The 25,330-nt window shown below is 38.6% G+C and overlaps 2 protein-coding genes across 2 annotated transcripts; both read right to left on the bottom strand.

Moving 5' to 3' along the window:
• Positions 1 to 426: 426 nt before the first annotated feature.
• On the bottom strand, positions 427 to 19,150 carry LOC140950221 (serine/threonine-protein phosphatase 2A regulatory subunit B'' subunit beta-like). The gene is made up of 14 exons (XM_073399426.1): positions 18,243 to 19,150; positions 15,338 to 15,441; positions 13,217 to 13,322; positions 12,542 to 12,616; positions 12,162 to 12,248; positions 11,138 to 11,176; positions 10,270 to 10,387; positions 6,868 to 6,916; positions 5,884 to 5,970; positions 5,634 to 5,778; positions 5,053 to 5,083; positions 3,622 to 3,740; positions 2,660 to 2,766; positions 427 to 1,182 (listed from the first exon to the last, which is right to left on the bottom strand). Exons 1-14 carry the CDS (start codon positions 18,765 to 18,767, stop codon positions 1,008 to 1,010), a joined length of 1,767 nt encoding a protein of 588 aa, XP_073255527.1. The 5' UTR covers positions 18,768 to 19,150; the 3' UTR covers positions 427 to 1,007.
• Positions 19,151 to 23,615: 4,465 nt separating this feature from the next.
• Positions 23,616 to 25,079, bottom strand: LOC140950835 (uncharacterized). Its single transcript, XM_073400057.1, has one exon. It carries the CDS (start codon positions 24,992 to 24,994, stop codon positions 23,828 to 23,830), a length of 1,167 nt encoding a protein of 388 aa, XP_073256158.1. The 5' UTR covers positions 24,995 to 25,079; the 3' UTR covers positions 23,616 to 23,827.
• Between the last annotated feature and the right edge of the window lie 251 nt (positions 25,080 to 25,330).

Raw genomic sequence — 25,330 nt, 5'->3', positions numbered from 1 at the left:
TATTTTCTTTTTTTGTCCCCTACCTCTAGAACCGTGACTTTCTTCGCAGGTTACCATAGAAATATCCTGAGCATCAGCCTGTTCTGTGAGGAAGGGGAGACAAGAGCGAAAGGGCGGAATGAGTGCCTTTTTGTCAGGTCTTCCAGTTCCTCCCCTCCCACCCCCTCCACCCAGTTAACGAAGGGTGTTACCTTAGAATTGAAGAGCTATGCTATACAATCTTTTGATCAGATATCAGTAAGCGCGGCGAACACCCTCGCCTGGTTCGTTTGTTCGCACACTTTCCCAGAAAAACAGGAAAAGAAAGATGGTGCTTACAGTCTTGACAAAATCTAGTCTCTACGTAGTCTGAAATGTCAAAGCTACTCCCCTCGTTACGTGACGACGAAACCGCTGCGTAGAAGACTAAACGAAATACACGACAAAAAGCTCTCAAGACATTTTAATTTTTTTTGCTTCTTTTTTACCGATCACTTTCAGAGTTCATCAAAGAGATGTAGAAGATTCTTTTAAGTTTGAAGCCTCTGAACGAGGTCCTATGACAAGGTCATTCAAAATAAAAGGTTTTCAAAGAAACTTTCGCTTGGTACTATATGTTTCTTGAGATTTTACAAAATGAAATTGGTGATTTTTCTTCAATTATTCTGACTTGTCTTCTACAGACTACGAATGCCATCGTTTGTTTATCACACGGTGTTACGCATCTATATACCTTCTCTTTCACTACCCTATTATCCTTTTTTACGTTTAACACTCATAGACTGTCTATGGCTAAGGGGGCGAAAGTGTATTTCACTACTAAACACCGCTCTCAGTTACAAAGGAAACGCTCCTTTTGGTTATTAATCGAAACACAATTGGCACAAATCCAACGTAAACGTCACGTGATCATCCTAGGGCCCTGGTCTGTGGGTACCACCACACCACTCACTTCCAAGGCAGGAAGGTAACAGCAACTTAACCCACGTATAACGTCACGTTAAACACGGCTTAGCGAGAACTTTCCTTCAGTAGAAGTCGTCATCATTATCATCGTCATCATCGTCATCATCATCAATCCCTGTCACCATTGTCCACGGTTTGCTGTTGTTAGCATTGTCTTCATCGTTCTCGAGACCTTTTAAAGCCATTATGTCGTCCTCGGCAAGGTCTTCGTCTTCATCGAAATCATCCTCGTACAAACTACGAATGAGAAACAAAAATTGTTGTAAATTGCATGATTTGTCGCGGCATTGTTAATCGATGAAAATCTGTGATCGGAAATTTGCGGATTAGTCGATACTTATGGATTGGTGATAGGTTATTGAAATCTATTGGTGTTGTCCAAATGTCTTGATACTGAGTCATATGTGCAATTTCGTTTATTCCACCGATCGCTATCTATGTCTCAGAGCGTGCATGCTGATCACTCCCGAAAGTTGTTGAGTTGAAACGATCAACAAGGAAAACAACCGAACACAATCGAAAAAAACCAGACGTGGTGAATGTTGCAATCTTGTCGATATTAATCGATGAAAGGATATCGATTCACCGCGCTAGGTTTGCCTATACCGATTTGAACCAAAATGTGAAATAATTCAGTTAGAAAACACCCTACACAACACGTGCTTCCCACGAGTACTTGATCACGTGATTTAGGAGACAGCATAGCCGAGTGGTCCGTGCTTCCTTCGGACTCGCAATCCTGTGATCCTGAGTTCGAGCACAGGCAGATCACCCTCCCAGAAGACAGCATGCAGATGCACATTACGGCGGCTACAATTCACACAAAAATACAGATTTGAACCTAAACGTTTCAATTAAAGTTCAAGCGAAATGTTTACTTTGTCATTTGTCATATGTACATTTTTTTGGCGACCCCAGTAAGCATGTCCCGATTGGGCTGGAAAATTTGCCAAAAAGTGCTCAAAACGTGGCAAAAAAAAAAATGCTCAAATAGTGCTCGAATTTTTTGAAAAAGTGCTTGAAATTTCGAAGTAATGCTCGAGAGTTGCTCGCAGTTTTTAATTATTTCCTAGCAGATGTTCATACATATCCTTACTGTTATTTCTTAACGCTCGATTTTCTAATAGGTGACCACACAAGAAGTGAAACACCAATGCCTTTTTTTTTCAAGATCAACTGTTCCCACGGTTAAAAGGATAATTGCACATTTTCATGACAACAGCGACTAGGCGAAATTATTCAAATTCATGATAACAGAATTACTCGGCTCACTGAAATACGTTTCGAAGACAAAATATTGGAAAATTGTAAAAAAATGTGCTTAAACGTTGCCCAAAAAGCGCAAAATTCTCAAATTCTGCTCACAAGTCAAGAAAGTGCTCAAGAGTGCTGGAAATGTAAAATAGTGCTCCAAAATCGAAAAAGTGCCTAGTGCAATCGGGAGGTTTCAATACCAACAACTGCCACACGAACAGATTGTGGTCTGCCTGTGGTTCGAGTGCTTTTTCCACCACTAGATCGAGTTCTTTCTCGGCAGTCTCGAGCTCAACTCCTCGGCCATAAATGCAAACAGCTTTTCGCCTCCTGTCAGTTGCGGTTTTTACCCAGGCGTTTTTTACTCAGGTTATTTCTTTCTGATTAATACTGCTAGCAAGAGAAACTAAGGCTAATTTTACACTAGAGGAGATTTTCCCGCGTATTTTTGCCATCTTACCCTTCCGTTTGCTCATTGGCCCCCTCCTCAGCTACTAACAAATCATATTCCTCCTGTGCGTATCTTTCCCAATCTGAAGGCTCAGTTCCTTCACTCTCTTGTAAGTCCTGAAAGCAAAACGACTCAAACTTAGTAAAATTCCACAACTTCGTGAAAATGAAAACATTAACGAAGGTAAGGGTGACATATTAAATAAGCGTGGTAAACAAAAGGAACACCACGCACTCAAAATACCTGTAGCATCAAATTTCTCTCAAAGATCACGGGACATTGAATCTAGACGAAACTCAACAAAACAAAGGTTTGTCGCTCTTTGATACTGCAAGAAAGTTGCAAAGTATATGCTTCTCCCCGCACCCCCCCCCCCCCCCCCACCCCCACCGCCCCGCCATAAAAAATCTATTTTCAGGAAAACATCAAATAACAACGAAAGCCGTCTCTTGTCCACAGCTAGAGGCGTTTTGCGGCGAGGGATGAAGAGAGACGGCTGCATTCGCAGGCTACACTTGCTCAGACATACTGGTCCTCAGGGCAACTCCATTGCAGAGATATCTCCATTCTTTCGGAAATTTTTTTTCTGAGCATTATTCAGACTACGTATCACGTTATTCCTCAAAGGAGAAAGAATAACTACTACATGAGAAATTTCTGCAATATGATTGGCTTAGAGCAGTGGTATTTCAGCTTAATTTGAAATACCTACATGTGAAAATTACAAAACTATTGCGGGCAGTAGTATAAACAAATAATAGCATGATTTGTACGTGATATTTGGCATAAATACCACTCGTGATATTTCAAAATTGTCTCAAATTTCACTCGCCAAACGGTTCGTGAAATTACGTATAACAGTTTCGAAATATCACTCGTGGTATTTATGCCAAATATCACTACAAATCATGCTATGACCTATACTAATTCCAGATTAGGACAATGGGTCACAAAGTGGTATTATTTCATACCCTAGCTGCAGCAAACGGATCTCTCTGCTCATATTCCAGGTATTTATCCAGGTTGAAAAACGTATTGAAGAAAATGTACGCCATCTTGCAGTTCTTTAAATCGCTTAATTTTATACAACCTTTAAAAGAAATAAAAACACACAAGATAACAGATTAAACAAAAATGACTAATGAAAGGGTTGACATTTTCTTCAATCTAAGTGTGGAAACAACACAGCGATAAAATACCCATTTATAAACGGACGCAAAAAGACAATGCGGGAAGTTTAGTTTAGTTTAGTTTAGTTTAAATCATTAATATTTGTCAAAAAAAAGAAATTACATAGATACAAACAACAGCAAGCTGACACGACATGAAGACAGGGCGGGAACCCAAACTGACTTTTAACCCCTACAATGTCTAAAACTATAAGACAAATATGCTAAAATCGTACGATGGAATAAAAAGGGTGTGCGCAATAAGAATGTGCCACAGGTGTAACTATAACGGCCCATAGAAACTTAGCCTGGTCTTTATAGTGAGTGAGCATGTAGAAAACTTTCAAACTTTTGAGCACTAGCAGCATGCAAAATAGAACGAGGGAGATTATTCCAAGCCCTGACAGTCCTAGGGAAGTACGACCTAGTAAAGTAAATAATCCTGGTTGCATAGTAATTTTTAGGGAGTTATTATAACTCCAAAAATAGAGTAAAAATTTTAGGTACAGGATAACTCCTTTTTTAGGGTTACTTTATCTCCTAATTTAACTCCAAATTTGGGGTCATTTTTACTCCTGAAAAGTTCTTTTTACTCCCAGTCTGGAGTTAACATAACTCCGAAAATGGGGTGATTTTTACTCCTTACATGGGTTGCTTTTACTCTTTTTGGAGTTAATTTAACTCTGAAAGTGGAGTAAAAATTTTAGGTACAGGATAACTCCTCCATATCTGGGGTAATTTTTACTCCTGGAAAAGAGTTCTATAAACTCCTTTTTGGAGTTAAAATAACACCCTACAGAATAACTCTACTGTAAGGAGTAAAATTAACCCCACTAGAGGAGTTATTATAACTCCTTGAAAATTACTGTGTGTGAAAGGACAGAAGACTGCAATTTGCAGCGTCGCAATTTTGAATAGTGTATCGAGGTACTGAAAGTCCCTTGTCTGAGTTATTATGCGCGACTGCAAAAAGGATTTCGTCGAACATTGTCTGATGACCGAATGCTATCCTCAGCTCTAAATTTAGTACACTTGCCTCAACTTGTATGGACTTTGGTTATTGCTGAGAAATACTAAAAAGGAAACTGAGGAAATCGAATAATAAATAAATATTTTTTTACGGAAAAGCCTACTCTAACATTATTCACTTTTCGTTTCTTTAGTTTTTATTCCACTAAAGTTCGCAGAGACCGCATCGACCACATGTTGAACTAAGCAAATAAGAAATAGTACCTGGAACTTTTGGCTTAACCATGTCCAACATCTAAAAAGAAATAGAAGAAAACAGAGGTAGATATTTTCAAAATGACCTCAGGTTACAGAGGCTTGGACACCAGTTTATTAGATCCGTGGCAGTGGTAGCCTGTAAGAAAGCACTGCGTTTATGACGAACGAAGAGAGCGCGCGAGCGAGCGTCTCGTTTAGCGTACTTCCCCCACGTATCTTCTCGTGATTCCCCCAAATGGAGAGCTTGCTTTCTGGCTACCACTGTGGGGAAAAGTGGGGGGATGGGGGGGGGGGGGGGGGAGCTTGTTTGGGGGTGATAGGTGGGGGGCCTGTAATGGCAATTCGAAAACGAAAATCAAACTAATCAACGCGGCAATGTCTCATGTCTATCATGTTTCCACTAGCTTCCACTGCTGAGTTGTGCTCAAAGGGTGTAAAAAGATTTGATTGTTAAACAATTTCTCCACATAAGCGCAATAAGAGTGTAATGATAATATTAGAGTGAAAGGCATTTTTTTAGTTTTTTTTTTTTTCGTGGGGGGGAGGTGACTTTAAAATTGAATGGCTCAAACTATTAATACCCATACCTGACAGAGGCAATCTTGAAACACCATTGTCTCTATACCGAGGGCATCCATCTTGGATACCTGCTCTGTGTAAAAATATTCCAACTCGTACATCGACAGGACACCATCACCGTCCACATCCATACAGCGGAACCAGTACTCAATACTTAAAAGGAAAAAAGAGAGAGAGAGAAATAGTAAGATTAAGAATAAAAAGGTTTTAATGAGTGTAAACGTCATTGTAGAGTAGAGTCGTTTTAGAAGATCACACCTTCTTGGATGTTTCTTGTCCTCTTCTGAGAGAAGAAACCAAACAAAGTCTGGATATGACATCTTTCCATCAATATACGTTGGGCCTCTGCATGATCAAAGGCAGAAAATAAATTAATGTAAGGAAACAGGCATTCTGGGCAATTCTCTTCTAGGGAGCATCGCTAGGCTGTGTAGCTGCCAAATTTGCCGATGAGAGTTGTTGTTTTTTTGGAAGCGGAGGCACAAGAAGATTAAGACATTAATTTTAAAGAAAACAGCCAAAATGTAAACTTTGGTGGCTTGGCAATCGAGCGCTGTAGGCAATTTGAGGCTGTCACTCCCTCGCTTCACCCATTTTCCCTCAATGGTAGACAGCTCGGACCTGAAAGTAGCCAGTTTTTAGCTGGTTGCCGGCACTTAATGAGAACCTTGTAAGAGCGAGTCAAAATGAAGCGAAAATCCCTTGTGACTCTGCTGCCAAGAAAGTGCCCTGTGCATAACAGTCTCACCAGCTATAGACTGTGAGCAGTCTCTTATTTTTCTTTCTGAGAACTCCAAAATTTCATAAGAAAGAATTTTATGGACATCCGCATAAGTGTCTGACAATCCATACATTTTTTTGTAAAGTTTTAAGTACTATATTTTGAATGTTTGTATCTTGGTCAATATTGGCTATCTTGAAAAGTGTGTCCGGTTTCAGTTACGATACTCCCTTTATGGGGATTGAACATCAACCCCTCGCCCAACCCCTAACCTGGAGGGCCAGGTGTTGCAATTTGTTGGCCTTTCACCAGAGACCTGCCCAGCATGGTTGAACCGGTGAAGGATTGAGATCCCAACTGGTATAGCTTCCAAGATCACCAATGCACACAAAACACCTCACCACATTAGGGCACAACAAAGTCAAATAGGTCTGTATGCACTTAACCTGGGATTAAAGTTATCTGAACTTCAAACAACTCAATGACCTACTAAAGCTGAGCTACATCTGTCATGTTCTTACCGTGTGACACATCCAGAAAACAGTCTCTTTATAATCCTTGATGACAAAGCTAATTTGGAAAGACAAAAACAAAATTCACTAACCTTGCTCAGTAAAAAAATACAACAATAATATTAATATCTTCATTAATATCAAAAGAAATCTACATAAAACAGTGTTGAGAAAACAGTTGTCAGTGCTTTAGCATGAGGAGGCCCCCCCAATAATTTTCACTGGCATGTTTAATTTGGTCAGCGGCCATGCTCTTCACGCTGCTCTTTGGTTCAATGTGTTCATTTCGGTTCGATAAAGCATCAAAATTATTTATTTATGGCTTTAACAAAGAAAGATTGCTGGAAATTGACACTCTCTGAAGACAGAAAATGCTATTTCAGAGACCCTATAGTTCAAAATCTTCCGGGGAAGCACACAACTGGACCCCCCTAGCAGCTTGTGCCTTCGGCACTCATGATTGGCCCCCCTAATCTTGCTATGGCACTGCTTGTTGATAAAAATCAAGGCTTATTACCATACCAAAAGACAAGAGAGTGGTAGATGTAGTTGCTAATGCCAATACAACCTTTGAAGGTTGAGGGTACGATAGGCTCACAGCAACTCCATAAAACGCCAACATTTTTAGCCCTTTTAAGTCCCAAGCATGACCAAAATCAATTTTATCCTAACAATATTTGATATGTATCACATATAAGAAAAAAGGTTATAAGAATTAATAAAATAATGACCAAAGGGAAAATACTTTGATCTTTTATCAGATTCTCTCAACTCATTCTTCAAGGAAATGTAAAGAGATCAGTCTTGAGAATTGTGAGTGGATAATGTGGCTTGAAGGGGAAGACTACTGGAGGGATATGGTCAGGACGTTTTCTGGGACAACCCAATGGATGACAATACAAATCAGGATATTATAAGACGCTTGAATGTCTCCTTAAAGACATATCTATGAATAACAACGAAACCTTTTCTCTGGACAGTTCTCTTGGTCCTAAAGATACCAAATTTCACACAATCCCCTATGTCTGATCTAGGATTTTCAGCTAAGGGGGCAACGTGTCCCAGTCAACAATATTTCGAGGGACATTTTGCTTTTTTGGGGGTACTTTTTTTTTAAATCTGATGTACGAGGTGAATATGTTACCAACAATGTCATATTCTCGGAATTTTGTTTCTTGCTTTACTTTTAATCTTCTAAAATTTACATCAAAATATTGTTTTAAAACAATTTTGCATGAGGAGGAATCACATTTTTTGTTTCTTTTTCTTTTGAAACACAATTTGAAGTGTGCCAAAATGACCCAGAACAGGTTTTTGAAGGGGACATCTTTGCTCAAACAGCGGCAATCCCGCAATGGTGCGCTCAAGATCAGACACTGAATCCCTAACTCTTTTTGGCTCTACAATAAGACAGGGTTTTGTCCTAATGGTTCTCCAAACAATCTCTGCACTCTTTACCTCTCTATTATGGACCCATAGACAGATTTAGGGGCCATCCAAGGGGACTGTGGCAGGATCTTGTTTACTGTGGGTAATGTCGACTGAGATATCGGTCGACATAGCGGTCGATATAGCGGTCGACAGTCGGTCGATATAGCGGTCGACAGTCGGTCGATATAGCGGTCGACAGTCGGTCGATATAGCGGTCGACAGTCGGTCGATAGTCGGTCGATAGTGAGATAGACTATCGGCCGAGTATCGGTCGATATTTTGTCGACGCACCTCGACTTACTATCAGTCATATGTCGGTGATATATCGGTCAACTGTCGGTGATATATCGGTCAACTGTCGGTGGTATATCAGTCAACTGTCGGTGGTATATCGGTGAACTGTCGGTGGTATATCGGTCAACTGTCGTTCGAATATTAGTCGTGTGTTAATTTATCAGGTGAGTCCAATGGCTTTTTTTTTAAGCAAAGACGTCATTAATTACTGTTATCATGCGATGGGGAACATGTGGCAGTGCAAGGCGGAATTACGCTATGAAGAGAACCGAAGAGCACTGGGAACTAAAGACATGATAACCTTTTTTTTTCCAGTTTGTATCATCACCGATCGTCTGAGTTTTAGCTGTTAAACAGAACCTGTCTCAGCCTAAGTTGAATCTGCTGCTCCTGTGGTCCCGCAAAAATGTAGGAAAATGTAGGAAATGCTAAGTGTCGACCGACCATCGACCGAGTGTCGACCAATTACTGACCGACACATCGGTCAAGTATCGACCAACTATCGACCAAGGATCGGCGAAGTGTCGGCGAAGTGTCGGCGAAATGTCGGCGAAATGTCGGCGAAAAGTCGGCGAAGTGTCGGTGAACGAAAAGCTATATCGGCCGAGACACATCTGGAATGACTATCAGCCATGTCTCGACCGAGTGTCGACCCACTATCGACCGACTATCGACCGCTATATCGACCGACTGTCGACCGACTATCGACCGAGTGTCGACCGAGTATCGACCGACTGTCGACCGAGTGTCGACCGACTATCGACCGAGTGTCGACCGACTATCGACCGAGTGTCGACCGCTATATCGACCGCTATATCGACCGATATCTCGGTCGACATTACCCACAGTAAACAAGATCCCTGTGGCAAACCTTTTCGGCAAAAGTTTCCATCATTCTTGACGAATTCTCAGTAAAATTTATAGTGTCTAGTGTCCACACCCCTCTTTCTTAATGCTCTGAATCCACCCCTGTGGACAGTGCTGTTGATGAACATGAAGAATTCCATACTATCCCTACCTCTATTATACATACGCCAGCACCTCTAATAACAGGGTACCTTGCTATAATAGACCCCTTCACAGTTGTGAGGGCATGCTGGGTAATCAGGACAAGATGATGGGGAAGTCAAAAGTTTGTATGGGAATTCAAAGTCAACTAATTCTTCCTAATTGAATATATTTGTCACTTTCTCTTTGCAAACTTTAACTAATGAACTAAAAGGAACTATATACACTAAATGTGAAGAGCACAGCAGTCCTTTGATGATTTTTAGAAAATTTGACTTCTTCCATACATTATGGGTAATTTTTGTGTTGTAGGATTACAGAAAATGTATGGAAGAACTCAGGTTTTCTAAGAAGCAAGAAATGACTGCTATGCACTTCAGATTTAGTGTGTAGTTTCTTTAAGTTCATTAGTAACATTTTTCAAAGGGAAAGTGACAAAAAATATATTCAATTCATATTAGCAACAATTAGATTTAGTTGACTTTGTTCTCCCATACAAACTTTTGAGTTTCCCACCATCTTGTCCCAGTTACCCATGCCATTACAACTGTGAAGGGTTCTATGGAAGGCATTTATGATTTCCATAGGTCACACCAAAAGTTATAAAATCAATACCACTCTAATTTGGTCACTGCCCTTTTTTAAGAACTGTTGTTTTTGTATCAGAGATACACTTACCATGGTTATTATGCCTCATTAAATCGTTCTCATCAATTAACAGGTCATGGTCTGAATCTAGCTCCCAGAATTTACAATAAATTACGTAAAAATGCTCATAAGAAAAATAGTCCAGAATCTACAGAGACGAAAGAGAAAATACAAAAGGAATTAGAACCTGAGAGCTCCTTTAACAGAGATTATTATTCATTCAAATCCCCAATTCTGATTGGCTAAAAGCACATGCATAATTCGCCATAACCAGTTACGGATGACAAAATTTGGAAGAATGTTGTGTTTCTACAGGTTAATGCACCGTTAACAGAGAAGACCTGGGGACGATCAGATTGAGTTGTTTTCGTTGTAAAAACTAAAATGGTGGACACTTCACTCGTTTCTCGAGTAAGAACTACAGTTGGAACTACACAAAATAATGGCTAAAAACATGAGCAAAAACAGCAAGAAGACAACTTCGAGTGCGACATCTGCTATTTGGAGAATATTAGCGGAGCTGGACAAACCTAAACATAAACTATCGAAGATAAACTTAACATCGATGCAGATAAGCTTGTTTTAGCTATGTTTTTAAACTAGGAATTATTTTGAATGAATAATAAAACAATTACTGAATTCAGCTTTCGTATCGTATGAAGAATTATGGAGATCTTGGAGGGTGTTATCCACTTATCTGTTATGGATAACACCCTCCTCGATCTCCATAATTCTTCATAAGATACTCAGCCTCATTCATTAATTGTTAATTATTCTACTATTTAATTTTAGTATTCACTTTTTTCAGTGCTTTAGAAGATGTATATAGTTTTAGCATTATATAAACAAATGTCTTTATCTCTTTATCTTTAATCAACTATAAGTATTCATTTCATACCTCATTAATATCTTCTTCCTCTTCAAGAGATGCTAAAACCTGGTAAAGAACCACATTTGTTAATGAAATGATATGAACACAGCTGTAGTCATAACAGCAAAAGGTAATTGGTTACTATGTATTTTCCTAAGATCAATTTATCAAGCTTTCTTACAGCTTTAAGAAAAAGACGTCAGAATTTTTACTTAAAATAGCCCTTAATTGGCTGGAAGTGGCACATGTGCTTTTGGTTGACAATCAAAGGTTGCCTCTTCAATAAGCCCAGTGGTTTCTTCAGGGAAGAAGATGATAATTATTAAGTTTAAATTTTCTTTCACATTACTATAAACATTGGCCTTACTTAATTAAAGTGGAATGGTTGGGAAACCCTTGGTTATAGGTTTTTGTTAGCTTTTTTGGACCCAACCATGCACAACGTTCAATAGCGTTCCTATCATTTTGCAGTTATTGACGAATAGAAAAATTGCATTAGTTTATTCAGTCATAATTTGTGAACAGAAAACAAAGGATTGTGTATGGTCAGGGAGCTTCCAACATAACCTACAGCACCACTGTTTTCAACTTTGATGTTTGCCAGGTGTCATAACCAGTCTCCTCAACTAACTATGCTTAAAATTATCAACAATGATGAGTGGGGGTGGGGGGGGGGGGGGAGTGCCTATGACAACCCTGTGAGTGGCATCCACCCATGCACCATCACACTCCTAACCAGTGGAACCAAGCATTATTGCCATACTTTATACATGGTGGGGTGGGGGGAGGGGAAAGGGGTAGAGAGCAAAAACACTAGCAGCATGTCTGAGCAGTGAGTGGCAATATGAAAATAATGGTCTGAACTCAACAGAGAAGCTGTAAGACGTAATGGCCCCTGTGAAGTTATTGGTGCCCCCTCCCTCATAATCAAGTGCAAAAGACTGCTGGCCAACAATTTTTTTAGTTTAACTTAGCCTAAATTTTGCTTAGCCACATAAAAAGTGTTTGATATATCAAGGGGACCTTATTTTTCAACAGTTTTTGTACTTACTTCTAAAAAATTGCTATTCCTCAATTCAGGAATTGTGATACGACCAGTCCATGAAGTATTTACACAGTAAAATATTCTTGCTATAACCTGGAGTTATAAAAGACAAACATCAGAAAAACACCCTTCTTAACAACATGAATTTACACTTAAGGATGGACACATTTATGAGCTGGACTTGGCAAGATAGCACGGTTAAGATCCAAAATTTTGGCAGATGTCAAGCTGTTTAGGTTTTGCTCAGCCAAATAGTAAATTTTCAATAAGCATCACCCTGAATAAGTCCTAACCTAAAATAAACGAGCTTCACAGACAAGTCGGAAAATTTAATACCCACTAAATACTGTGAAGCTCTTTTAAATAAATATGTTTTGTTTACTTACAGTATGTATGTATCTGGAATGAAAGTCAGGAGCTTCTCGGAGAAATTCTAATCCAGGATGAGTTTCTACAATATCCTTGAATAAAGACAAATTGACAATTTAGACATTAAACAGTGAGAGCAATTGCAAAATAGCCACAAAGAAAATTTGGCATGATAATCACGTGTAACAATCCATATCAGGGTCAAAACAACAAGACTCCAAAAAACACCCGATCAAAGGAAGCAAGAATGTGGTTGAAAACTGAATGTTGGGTTAGATGGGGAAGGTTAACTACAACATCCATGACAACCGGACGAACAGGCTTGGAGTCCAGAAGAAGTGCCTGTAACACAATTCTGACTTATTTGCAGTTTTCTCCTAACAATACCACTGCACAACAAAGATAAAAGGTTATGAGAATTAGGATAATGATCGCCAAAATGAAAAATGTTTTCAGCTCTTATCAAATTCTCTTAACTAATTCTTAAAGGAAATGTTCGGAGATCAGTCAGGAGAATCTGCACATGGACACTGGGGCTCAAAGGGTGAAGACTTTTAGAGCTATCAACAATATTTCAAAAAGTGCTTAGAAGTAATATAGAGAGATACAAGAGATGATAAAGAAGAGAGAAGATAAATCTAAGTCATCGTTAAAAGTATTTATAGAAACTGATCCAGGGAAATGTACTTTACCTGTAAAAGTGGAACAAAGTCGTCTGACTCAACATAATCCTGGCAATGTGTTGTACTTAATAATCGAATGAATCTTGATGCATTATCATGACATGTAGATGTTACACTGAAACAGAAGAGTAAAAAATTTTGGTGCAAACAAATTTCTTGCATCAATTCACGTAAGTAAGTTTGAACACCATAAACTGCTGCTTATAAGCCCTGGCTTTAGACATCTTCATAAGGGGTTTTTACGAGGGCTTATTAATGAAGGGGCTTATATCTGAGTGGGGCTTTTAGGAGGACCAGAAAAAGTTTTTTAAAATGGTATACACCTTATTATAGGAAATTAACGCTCCATGAAATTAACGCGAATCGTTAAAATTCGCATTAATTTAAGTCGCGTTAATTCTGTTGAGCGTTAATTTCCGCGACGTTAATTAAGTGCAACGTTAATTTTCGTGCTATTAATTTCCAGTATTTTAACCCCAATTTTGGAACCTGTCCAGACATTCTTGACACCTTTAAAACATTAACTAGAAGCTTTCTTTCTTTCCAATTACCCCTTATTTTTCATCTTTCACAAAAGCTAAGGCGAAGGTTTACAATATTTCGAGTTCATCTTCATCGTTGTCGCTGTCAGAAGTGATGTCAACTCAGTTTTGTTCAGTTTTGAATTTTTTTTTGCATCCAGTGTTGAAATAAATTTGTTCCAGTTGTCACCACCAACTGTGTCTCAATCGCGTTAATTTCCTTTACTATGAAACTCTACCTCCTCTTTCGCGTTAATTTTCTTTATTCAAAAGTCGTTTTCCATTAAATTCGCGTTAATTTAAGTCGTGTTAATTTCCAATACCTTAATTTCATGGAGCGTTAAGTTCCTATAATAAGGTAGCTATAATACACACTATAGCAGTGCAATCAAAATACTAATCTTTTGGCATACTGGGCCGGGTAATTTCAAAGCTGGTTTAAGATAACTTAGCTGGGCTAGAACGAAATTTGAATTCAGATATGAAAGTTTAAAAAGCAAATTCAGTTTAATCCTTTTTGCCTACTATCTGATGATTGGATGCTCTAAAAAGAATAGAGAAACTTTATCCAAGAAAACACATTTGAACAAAAGAAAAAGAAACTGGGATTAAAATTCAACCCCATGTTAGCGCAAATTGGCCTTTGAACAACTGGGCCCTGGTTTGTAATTAGGCTTGAAAATGTCATAATCAACCACATTTAGAGGAAGGGCTTATAATGGGCACTAAAGGGGGGGGGGGGGCATATCTGGGGGAGCTCATAATAATTGGATGTATTTTTTGTTTTTATAAAGGTAGATGGGTCTATAACTGTTAGTGGTCTTATAACCGGGGCCGACCAGGGAGCTTATAAGTATAAGTGGCAGTTTACAGTGTTTTTTATTCAGGCATGGCCAGACAGATGTGAGCTATACTGAAGATAATCCCTATAGCAAAGGCTGAAATGTATAAGGAATACAGTAAAAACCCGCAACTAAGATCCTACATTTTTAGGAGTTAGCCTAAACAGGTTCTTATATAAATGGTAGTTAACAGAATTTTAGGCTACTTAGGTTCTTAAAATGGGTTCTTAATCCTGGAGAAAAAACAATTAAAACACAGCTGCAAACAAGTTGCTCATTAGCCTATGCTTTTTAAAAAGCATTTTTACACCAATGGCAATCGCTTTTTTTGCTTCAAATATGATTCTTGCAATGCAGCTGTAATGCACTAGTATGATTTTAGAAAATAAGAACCTGTTTTAAATTTCTTAGGCTAAATAGGTTCTTGTTTATAGGGGGTATAAATGACCAATTTTAGGCTAACAGGTTCTTAAATTTAGGTTCTTAGTTGTGGGTTTTTACTGTAATTGCAGACAGCAGAGGGTAGTGAAAGCCCCTGATATAAACCTATTACCTTCTTCTGTTATTTCTCAAACTAACTAAAAATCAGTGGACAAAATCCTATGGTGTTAACAATCAAACAAAACCTCTTTTGCAGAAGTTTTGCACAGTTTTATTTTATATTTTAAATAATGAAATCTTTTTTGCAAAAAAGGTTGCGTTTTTTGTGAATTTATTTTTTCTTTGGCTACTATATAGAAGTGGTTACGAATTACTGAGAGAAATACCTTTTCCACAAAGCAGTAAACATGGATAATGTGACATAACCATTCTTGTGTCCTCCAGCTGCAGAAAAAAGAGGTTCCCTCCAGTACAAAGATAGACCACAGGCCTGAAACAAGGCAAAAAGACCTTAACAAATTATTTCACTTTTAAAAGTATTCCAAGGCTGTGCTCTAAGAAAAATTGAAGTGGGCCAAATGGTCCAGGGTTATCATTAAGAATCCTAGTCGCAGGAGAAAGGTTTAACATTACAGGAGAATATTATTTTTGAAAGAAGCTCTAAGTCTGGAAAAAAAATAGGCATAAGCTACAGAATGTTAGGCCTAGAATTTTGCATAGTAAAGGGACAATTCTCCAATCTCCAATACCTAATGAACAGCCCGGTAAAATCCATCATGCCAAGAAAATGATTTCTATGAAAAAAGCTTGTACAATTTTCTGGTCACCCAGGAGCAAAAGTTAGGCACCAAGGGCCTCAAGGCGCCGCAAGAGCACAGATTTGTATCCACAATCAAGAAAAACAGCATGGCCAAGGCAGTGTGACCAAGTGGCCAATGAGTCGGACTTGCAATCTAGCAGTTTCAGGTTCAAGTTCTGCTCTGGCCACTTGGGGGATTTGTTCTTGTTTAACCTGAATTCAAATCTTCGGCCACACATGTAAATAGCCAGCTTGTTGCCTCCTGCCAGTTTCAATTTTTTTTATCCTGTTATGTAATATTTAGATTATTTGTTGCTAATTATTTGTGTGGAGTCCCTGTAAATTAGCTGGATATTAAGTTAAGGGTACTGCCACTTAAAAGTAAACCTAATTAATTAACCTAATTCATAGCAACACAATGTTAACACTTTGTACCTACTGTAAGTTTTTTTATTAATAAAATTATGATGAAATGTAAAATTCATCACTATTGCTGGAAAACTTGTAATTTAGTTACCAAAATGTATAACCATGGATATTTGAGAGGGGATCAAAATTAACGCTTGCAAACTTGCAAAATGCGAGTGAGAAAAATATCCACTAGCAAACGTTTGTGAGTTAGAATCATCTATGTCTCCCAAACATTTGGAGAAAGCTGTTTGAATGCCACACCTTCACATTCATGTGTTGTTGTTGTTCCTCGTGGTTTGGAGCTATCATTTTCTTACGTATGTCTAAGATAACTTTTTTCTTTGAGAGGCCCTCGGGGCCCTCAACCTCTAACACGAGTGCCAGTGTCAATAAAGACCTTGAGCCACCGAAAAACAAGATTTTGAAGTCGGGATCCATATAGATTTTACTGATGCTCTGACAGTTTTCTTTCCATAAGCTCAACTAAAATGCTGGTTTATGGAAATAATCAAGCCCTTGAAAGCCATTTTGTGTCGCGGTTGTACGTGACTGTGCGAAATATCAATTCTAATCTTTATATCAGATATGGTCATTGATATTTCAAAGAGAAAGAATTTGCTGGTGGTCTCACCAGTTTGCTAGTGGAAAAAAATGTTACTAGCAAAACTTTGCAAGTGCACTAAAAGTTAACTTCGAGCCCTGGTTTTAAAGTGAAAATTAGGTAGTCTACATAAAAAAAAAAAATTAAAAGCACATACATGTACAGTTTCATTAAATCAAGGTAAAAAACAAAAAGGAAGGCTACAGAGGTACATGATAAGGCTAACTTCTTGTGAAGACATTGATCAAACGCCTATGTAAACAATGATGAAATGTAGCAAGGGGTGCATCAATTTCCTTAAATGATCTTGAATTTGTTTTCTTTGGGAGGTTTTGGAAAAAATTGCCTGTCCCACCTATGCACTTTTGCATCTTTGAACTTTTTGCTTCACTGGAAGATTTGCATTAGGAAAAGCTTCAATGTTGACACAATTTTTGGTAAAATAAAAAAGAATTCACTCACCGCCCTTTTTAGTCATAACAATGGTTATGAAAAATTCATAATTATGAATAATTTATTTTCACCCCAAACTGACTAGAAAGTTCTTAACATAAAAAGTACTTGTGTACAGTTTTGCTATTGTTATGGGCTATTTGTTGATTTATTATCACAACTTAATATTATTGCATTTTGTTGGACGAGAGTAGTAGTAAAAATGTTAAACTGACTTGTGAGATCACTCATTAAATATTCTAAGCAGAAACATTAAAATCCTCCTGCCACTTAAAAATATTGACAGAATATCACAAGTAGTAAAAAATTTAAATTGATAGAGAACTTGACTTTTGCTTTCATTTTACTGTAACCATATTTGTCAAACAATTAAAATGGACTCATACCTATCGAAAAGTAGGGCCTTTTTTTCTAGCAGACTGATATTTTTCATTTTCATATTTTCATAAACCTTGTTTACCCGCGCCAAATTTTGCATTACTATGGTTTTAAATTTCTCCTGGGTATTACAGTCACCCCAAGAGAAATTGAAAACAATGCTTATGCAAAATTTTAGAGCCGTCAGTCTAAGCGTGTTGTTCGTTCCATAGCTCTAAAGATATAAATTGCACAATAATAATTATTGTCACAAAATCAACTGATTCAGATGAAGAAGCCTTTCAGGAAGTTGTACGGCTTATGTGGCTTATAATCATTGAGTATCTTACTCGAATCGTCACGAACGATGGATTACTTAAATCCCTTTGAACGACGCAGTGCAGATCAAGTTATGATAACGGAAATTTGGGTACTTCGTAGGTTTTCCCTAAGATGTGAAAAGAACGTCCCGATCACGTTATGTTCAAGAACAACGACATAAATAATGACCAAATATAAATTACTCATCAGGAAGATCAGGCAAATTCGCGTGTTGAAAAGTGACAAGTCACTTAACGGTCAACAATAAGTTAGACAGCTACACGTTCGTGAGATAGTCCACGTCACGCAAAACAACTTATTTAGAAACATAAACACAAAATCAAATTACCTTCGCCACTGCTCCGAACTCCTCTTTTGATAAACCCTCCTCGGATAGTTGGAAAATTTTCTTTACTTTGTCCAGCGCGTTGTCACAAACAGTAGAATCTTCTGGCCTTCCAAGAGGAAAGTAAAATTGTGGAAGGCTTGACGCACAGCCAGGAAAGATTCTAACATTATTTAACACCAAAGATTTATCCTTCATCAGATACTTCGTAGCTTCATGGTTCTCTAACCTAGGAGAACGCGGCGGCGATTTAGAGCCTGGTCTTCGCGAAGATCTTTCTCGCGGACTTCGCGGTGACCGTAGCACTTGAGATGGTGAACTGGTTGGCGGGGCCGGAGGCGAAATCGGTCTAGTACCGCCTATTGTATTAGAAACCGACGAAAGTGACAATTGCCTTGGAGACAATGGGCGGCCTTGGATTAGTTTGTTCAAATCGGTTTTGAGGACTCGTTGAGTGTCGGGCATCGAAAGCCATCGCAGAAAGAGTTCGTCAACTTTTACTTTCAGTATCGGCGATAGATGTGTCATGTCTCGTCCCGAAGGTGTTCGTTCAAATTCTTATGGCAACCAGTGTTCGAGGTACACCATTTATTCACGTGCTTCATCGCATTATGAATGAATGAACCAAAAGATAAAATAATCTCCCAAAAAACCTTTGTGTGACCAATGAATGTTTATGCTTGAAACCATGAATCAGTAGTAAAATCGTCGTAGGACCTACAATATGCTTTCGTAGTTCACGCCTACATGCAAGCTTACAATTCTTCCAATAAACTCTCACGGGATTCCAACGTTGTCTAGTTCGCTTTAGAACCAGTTTGTTGTCAACGTATTTCACGCCACTGAAGAGAACAAGACATACAAATTTCCTGATTAGAACTAAATCCGAAACGGGAAAATATAAAAGAAAATCGAATAGGGCGCGCGGAAATAGAAGACAGATTATTTACCAGCGGTCGATCACATCGGAGTATGCTTTCGTTTCCAGTCTCTTGGAGGAGGAAAAAACCACACGCCCCGCCAAGATCTTGCACGTAGACAATTTGCAACTTGCCCATGTGGTCGCCCATGTATCCAAACCTATCCCATGCACTAGCTAAATAATGAAAACTAAGTAATTTTCTAATTTCTTGTAGTTTTGTATAGCTACACATGGCATTTGATAGTCACGCAAGCTAAGCAAGATCCTTTGCTCCTTTTGCTTGGCTCTGGAGGTGGGGAAGGGACCCAACCCCTGTCAGCCAAGTATAGCCTTGAAGATTGTGTGAAAGTTTCCTTGCTGGATAAGACAAAGGAGACTGCACAGAGAGTCTGCCTAAAAATTATTATGAAAGAATGGAAATGGTCACTTTAGGAGGATGCAGACCGATGCAGACCACATCTTTTCCCCATTTTTTTGCTTTTCCGCTGACACATGAAAAATGAAACAGCAGAGGTCAGCATGACCAGTACTGAGTAGGCCACCACATCTTTTTACTAAAAACCAAGACTCGCAGGCCCAAGATGCTTTATTTCAGCCAGAGAACAGCTTTAAACTTCCACCCTTCCATACTTGTATTACTTTGAATTTCAGAACTAAGAAAATAGCAAAGAATTTCAGGTGCAGATCCACACAGGTTTCCACCGTTTTACGGAAATTGGTCAGATTTTTCATAATAAATATATTTTTTCTGGAAAATGGTTTGGATAAATTTTTTCCAATTTCCAGACATTAGGAATAATAATAATAATCACCGATTTGTAAGGCTTATCATCCAAGGAAGATGGAGCTGGCCAATATCCTGTCCGAATGACTCAGAAACCCAGGTAAGGGGACTTAAATGAGTTAAAAATAAATCCAAAAAATTTCATGGGGAAGCATGTCCCCAGACCCCCCATAGAAACTTTAGGAAATTGGGCAGTATTTATATTAGATCCGCACTTGAATTTAGAAATTTAGAAAATACAACAGTTAGGGACCAGCTGTCTCTTAACAACAACTCCAAGAGCAATGGCTATAAACCCTGAGGAAAGGGGTGGGGAGGGGGTTCAATTACATTTGTGGCAATACCTGCAAAATAGCGATACTTGCAATACTGTAATGAGCTAAGCATATTAGACCACATTAAAAAAGGTACGTTACTCACTAACTTACTTATAAACATCATTAATCATATTATTTAGGACTCTATTAAAGAAAACAGACCTTTTCTGCATTCCACTAAAGTCAGCAAACGCTAAGAAATGAGGTTGAGACTCATGTGGACAAATTCATATAAAAAAAAGTATTTTGCCACCCCAAGAAGTCACATTTTTTGGTTCCTTTGTTCACAGGAAGGTGGGAAAGGTCTATTATCCAGTTGAGGATGCAGGAAATCCAATTTTGTGGTGGCAGAATAGAAGGCGAAAAAGATAACATTCCCACATTGAATGATCCCTTTACAGACAAGTCACACCTGTGCGCTATAGACATACAGGCCAGATGTTGGGGTAAACTTCTGACAAGAGACATGGCCTTGAAAACATGAAAAGATGGATTTTAAAAGTCAGAAATTCAGACTTGCAAAATGCATTCACCCCACCCCCTACTACGAGGGCTTTACAACTGTGACATTCCATCAGGCCACTCAAACAAAAGCACAAAATCATTAAAACCTCTTGGATGCATAAAAGTTGATGACATGCTCATGAGATCAACAGCAAACTTTAATTGCTCAGACATTGGACAATCATCTGTCAACATGAGTAAGTATATTTTCAGGCAGATGTTCATGCATGGAAAGTAACCTATTTACAACAAATAAACGTGCTATTATACAAGCAAACATAGCCTGCAGTGGAGGCATTTTCTTCAGGCACGTGAATTTTTTTGATAACAAAAGCAACATGTTAAAACACCACAAGAAAAAAGGAAATGGGGAGGGTCAAAGGGAGCGGCAGAGGGGGCATCCTAGCACCTACCCTAAGGGTTGCTATTTCTTGTATCTCCCATCTTCCTGTCATAAAATCTAAGATGATGGCTACTAGACAGCAATATGAACGAAAACAAACAGCTAATTTTGCCTGCCCAAAATATGCCTGCACCACAGGCTAAAGCAAACATTGGTGATGTCAGTGTTAATACTTTGCTATATTAGCATACAAATTTCATGGACAATAATATATTATAATTTATTATGTTATGAGCATAATAAAACTTCAAAAGTTGAAAGAAGTCATTTAGTGGCCTATATGGTGTTCCTCAAGAATTTCGCATGTAATATACGGAAATATCAGTCATCAGAAAAATTAATGAACAAATTTCAGTTCACACATTTTCTGTGGTAAAATTACGAGTTTTCAATGTCTTTTACTGTGCTAGATCCTTTCAATGTTCAGAGCTTGCCCTTCATGTGTAACTCAAGAAGAAAACAACATTTGTACGCTAATGAGGAAAAGTATATTGTAAACAAAGGCTGTGTCAGGGTTCTCATTAAGCAACCAGCTAAAAAGATGGCTATGTTGAAGTTTGAGCGGTCTTCTTTTGGCGGAAAGTGGGTAAAGTGAGGAGTGAAAGCCTTAAATTGCCTTCAACACTTGATTGCCAAGCTGCCGACTTTTACATCGTCGCTGTCTACTTTAAAACTTAATGAGAACCCTGCTGTGTACACTAAGACTTTAGTATGTAATATACAATAAAATAAATAGGACTCAATTGCGACTCAAAGAAATGTCTGAAATTCAGGTTACACTTTCCTGCACATGTGGAAATGTTTCTAATGGGTATGCTGTACAGGGAAGTTCTAAATTTTGAGTCAAATTATTAAATGTGATGATTCAAAGGAGAGCTATGGAGAAGAACTTTCTTGAGGTTCTATAAGTTTATGTACTTGTTAAAGCCGCTGATTCTTGTTGAGTATAGCTACATGTCTATACATCTTGTATCTTCAGCTGGGGTTTACTTCACAAAACCAAACAGTAATCCAGGAAACCAAGCCACGATATTGAACCATCAGCATCACACTCTTCAGTTCCTGAAAGTCACACTGGTCACATGATTTAGTGTCATTTGCATTTAAGCATGGCCACCTCAAGACAAGATACTTGACCTAGTTTGGTATCAACGCTGCTTGTTTTGTCTTTAAAAAAGACTGCAATTTAATAAGTTCACTGGCTGAAAGAGAGCCTACCACCAGCTTAAACTGGAAAACATAGACAAGGAGTAATTTTAATTAAAGGTGGGAAATGGCTGGACTGTAATAAGCCTGCCTAACGTTTATTAAATAAAAGAGTGAATATCTCTGGTATTGCCCAGGGTGAATTATGGAATCTTGTGAGGTGGTTCTAATTTTTAAGCCTCTGGGTGAAATCATTGGGTGATCATTCAAATGAAACCTCTTAATAAGCAACACTTTTACATGGTGCTATTTGTTTCTGAGCAATTATTGATAAATAAAATTTGAAAATGTTGTTGAAGTTTTGTCTTTGGCCATGCATGTACATGTGTATGTTTGGCCCCACTTCTGGGAGAGAAAGTGTGATGAAACATCAATATTTTAAAAGAAATTTGTTTTTCAAACGGCAGTGTATGTGAAAAGTTGCCATATGGAGATCAAAGTGTAAATGGTGTCCAACAAAACATGCAACGTTCATTACCAAATTACATCATCTTTCTTTTGTGAGGTGGCTGCAAGGTTAAGAAAACAGCAAGTTTGAAAGAGGACATTTGATGTTTCTGGTGACGTTTTTAGCGCCATCAAGGTGAAGTTTTTTGTTAGCTCCCTGGTATTGCTATGTGCTATTGCTCTAGTGCCAGTTGTTCAAAGCTAAATCCACCAGAAAAATCTCTATCCACTGGATAGCACAATTGGTTTCCTTAACATTTATCTGCTGGATAGCAATTTATCTAGTGGATAGCGCTATCCAACATTTGAAGAACTGGGCCCTGCTGTCTAATACCAATTGCCTATTGCCTAAACAGTAGACACCACGGCAAAATATTAAGGAGCTATGGAGCAGATTTCAACTGTTATAATTATTGTACATTTAAGGTGCATTCCTTTGGGATGATACAGATCAGGATCAGTGATGCGATATCACTCTGATCATGGTGCATCAAATGAACTGATCAATCATTTCCCAGGGTGAATTTGTTGGTTCCTTTGATGTGCTATGACCTGAGTGATCTAGGATTCTTGGATAGGTGATCCTGCTCCAGATATTCATTGTAAAGAAACACACCCAACGACTGTTGATTGTTTCATTCTGGTCAGTGCACATGCATGTAGATCTGTGTATAGGTGCTCACAATACCCTTTGACTCCCATCTTTTGAAACAAGTCAAGCACAATGATCTTTCATTGGAAAATACACCAAGACATACTGTACAATATCCTGGAACAGACTGATAAATACTTGCTGAATGTTATGGAGTATTCAGTAGCCTTTGTCGGTACAACCACTACTTAGCAACTGCATATGTACATAAATTTAAAAAGCCAAGGGTGGGTGATAGCGCCTTTTTTGAAGTAATCATACCACCAGGTTGTTAAAAGGCTTCCAGTAGGAATTTCTGACTACCAAATCTCTGCACTTAGAGATAATGCACTGAACTGCAAGTTTGTCACAAATCAGTGTACAGGATCACTTTTTAAAAACTGGTGATTCCTCAGCTTACATCCATCATCTGACAACAACTTGTCATTGTTATTATTAAAAGGATTACCGCAATTCAAACAAGGGCAACATTCACATGAACCTCCGTCATTGAAACATGGGCAACGTGTGCTTACACAACGGGTATTCTGTAACTTGGATGATGTTCCGCATGCACACCTCTTTAGCTTACCTTTTTTCAGTCTATTCTTTCCAGGTGGAGTTACAGTCACTGGTTGTTTTTGTTGTTCCAGTTTTTGTCCAACTTCCATATTATCAACAACATCAATGTCCATGCTCTCCTCTCCTTCTTCTTCTTTTGAAATTTTTTGAGCAGAATTTTTGGTTCCAAAATCCAGGGTCTCAGTATCCATATCCACTCCCCCTGTTGCCTTAGAGTTAGAGGACAAATTTGGTGCACTCACTGTTAACCTAAGTGCAGTCTTTTTCTTTTTGCCATAATTGTAGTAAGTCCCTTTAAATGGCTTTCTCTTTCTTTTTTTCTCATTGTGATTTTTGCTTGCTGCTGGTTGAGTTAAAATCCGAGCAATTTTTTGAGGAGCCAGAAGTTTTACTTCCGGCGGAAGTTTGACCTCGTTGACACGTGACTCGGACGCCATGTTCGAATTCCCGCCCGAACTGGAAATCGAGGAATTTGATTCTCTGGCCGGGGTGTTGTTTGCGGGTACCTGATTAGACTGCTCGTTCTGACAGTTAGCAAGTGAGATCGGACTTGTGACAGCCTCTTGAATAATCGCAAGCGTTTTGTCGTACTCGCCATTTTGGGGCGCAATCGCTAGCCTTTGAATAATCGCTGTCTTCTGGGCGATGCATTCGCAAAGCTTTTGATAACAGGCCAGAAGAATTCGAGTCTGTCTGTCCTCCGTTAGCTTTTCCAAGTTTGTGCACCAACGACATCCAGGGTTAAGAGACCTTTTCTTTCGAAGGCAGCCTTTGCAAACATAATGCTGGCAAAGGTGAGATCCATATGGATCAATCAACAAGCGGCGGCAAACTCGACATGACAAAGCTTGACGGAGTTTTGGCAGTAGATGGATCAGTTGATCCCAAACTGCCTGATTACCAGCCTCAAGTGAAAGCATGCATTTGCAAGCGTCAACGTACAGGATTGTGGCGTTCATTTTAACGATGTTTAGAATGCGTTGGCGTTCGAGCTACTGTGAAACGTTCCAAGATTGCTGATTTTGTCAATTTCCAATTCATTGCACACGCATCGTTTGTATTTTAATCAATTATGAGCCTGCGTTTTATATAGCCAGTGGCAGGGATAATAATCTGAGCATGCGTGTTAGCCGCACGAAAGCATGTGTTGCCGCACGTGTAAATCTGAGCAATTTTCGACCTGTGGAGAGGAGGTTGAATTTACGAATTTATTTCTATATTCTTTATTTTAAACCCAGAAAAGAAAAAAAACATTCTCGTTTGTGAATAAAACAGTGCTGCGTTTCATAAATGTG

The sequence above is a fragment of the Porites lutea genome, chromosome 10 (assembly GCF_958299795.1).
Source record: "Porites lutea chromosome 10, jaPorLute2.1, whole genome shotgun sequence".
In the NCBI taxonomy this organism is placed as follows: Eukaryota; Metazoa; Cnidaria; class Anthozoa; order Scleractinia; family Poritidae; genus Porites; species Porites lutea.
Note: the sequence above shows the minus strand (reverse complement) of the source record. Positions and strands in the feature narration are given on the sequence as shown.

Excerpts from the sequence above, each read along its gene's own strand:
- LOC140950221 (XM_073399426.1), bottom strand. The coding sequence starts at position 18,767 with ATGACACATCTATCGCCGATACTGAAAGTAAAAGTTGACGAACTCTTT. Across the intron at positions 10,388-11,137 it reads AGGAAGAAGATATTAATGAG|ATTCTGGACTATTTTTCTTA; the intron begins GTATGAAATGAA and ends TCGTCTCTGTAG. Across the intron at positions 6,917-10,269 it reads AATGAGGCATAATAACCATG|CTTTGTCATCAAGGATTATA; the intron begins GTAAGTGTATCT and ends TTTCCAAATTAG.
- LOC140950835 (XM_073400057.1), bottom strand. The coding sequence starts at position 24,994 with ATGAACGCCACAATCCTGTACGTTGACGCTTGCAAATGCATGCTTTCA.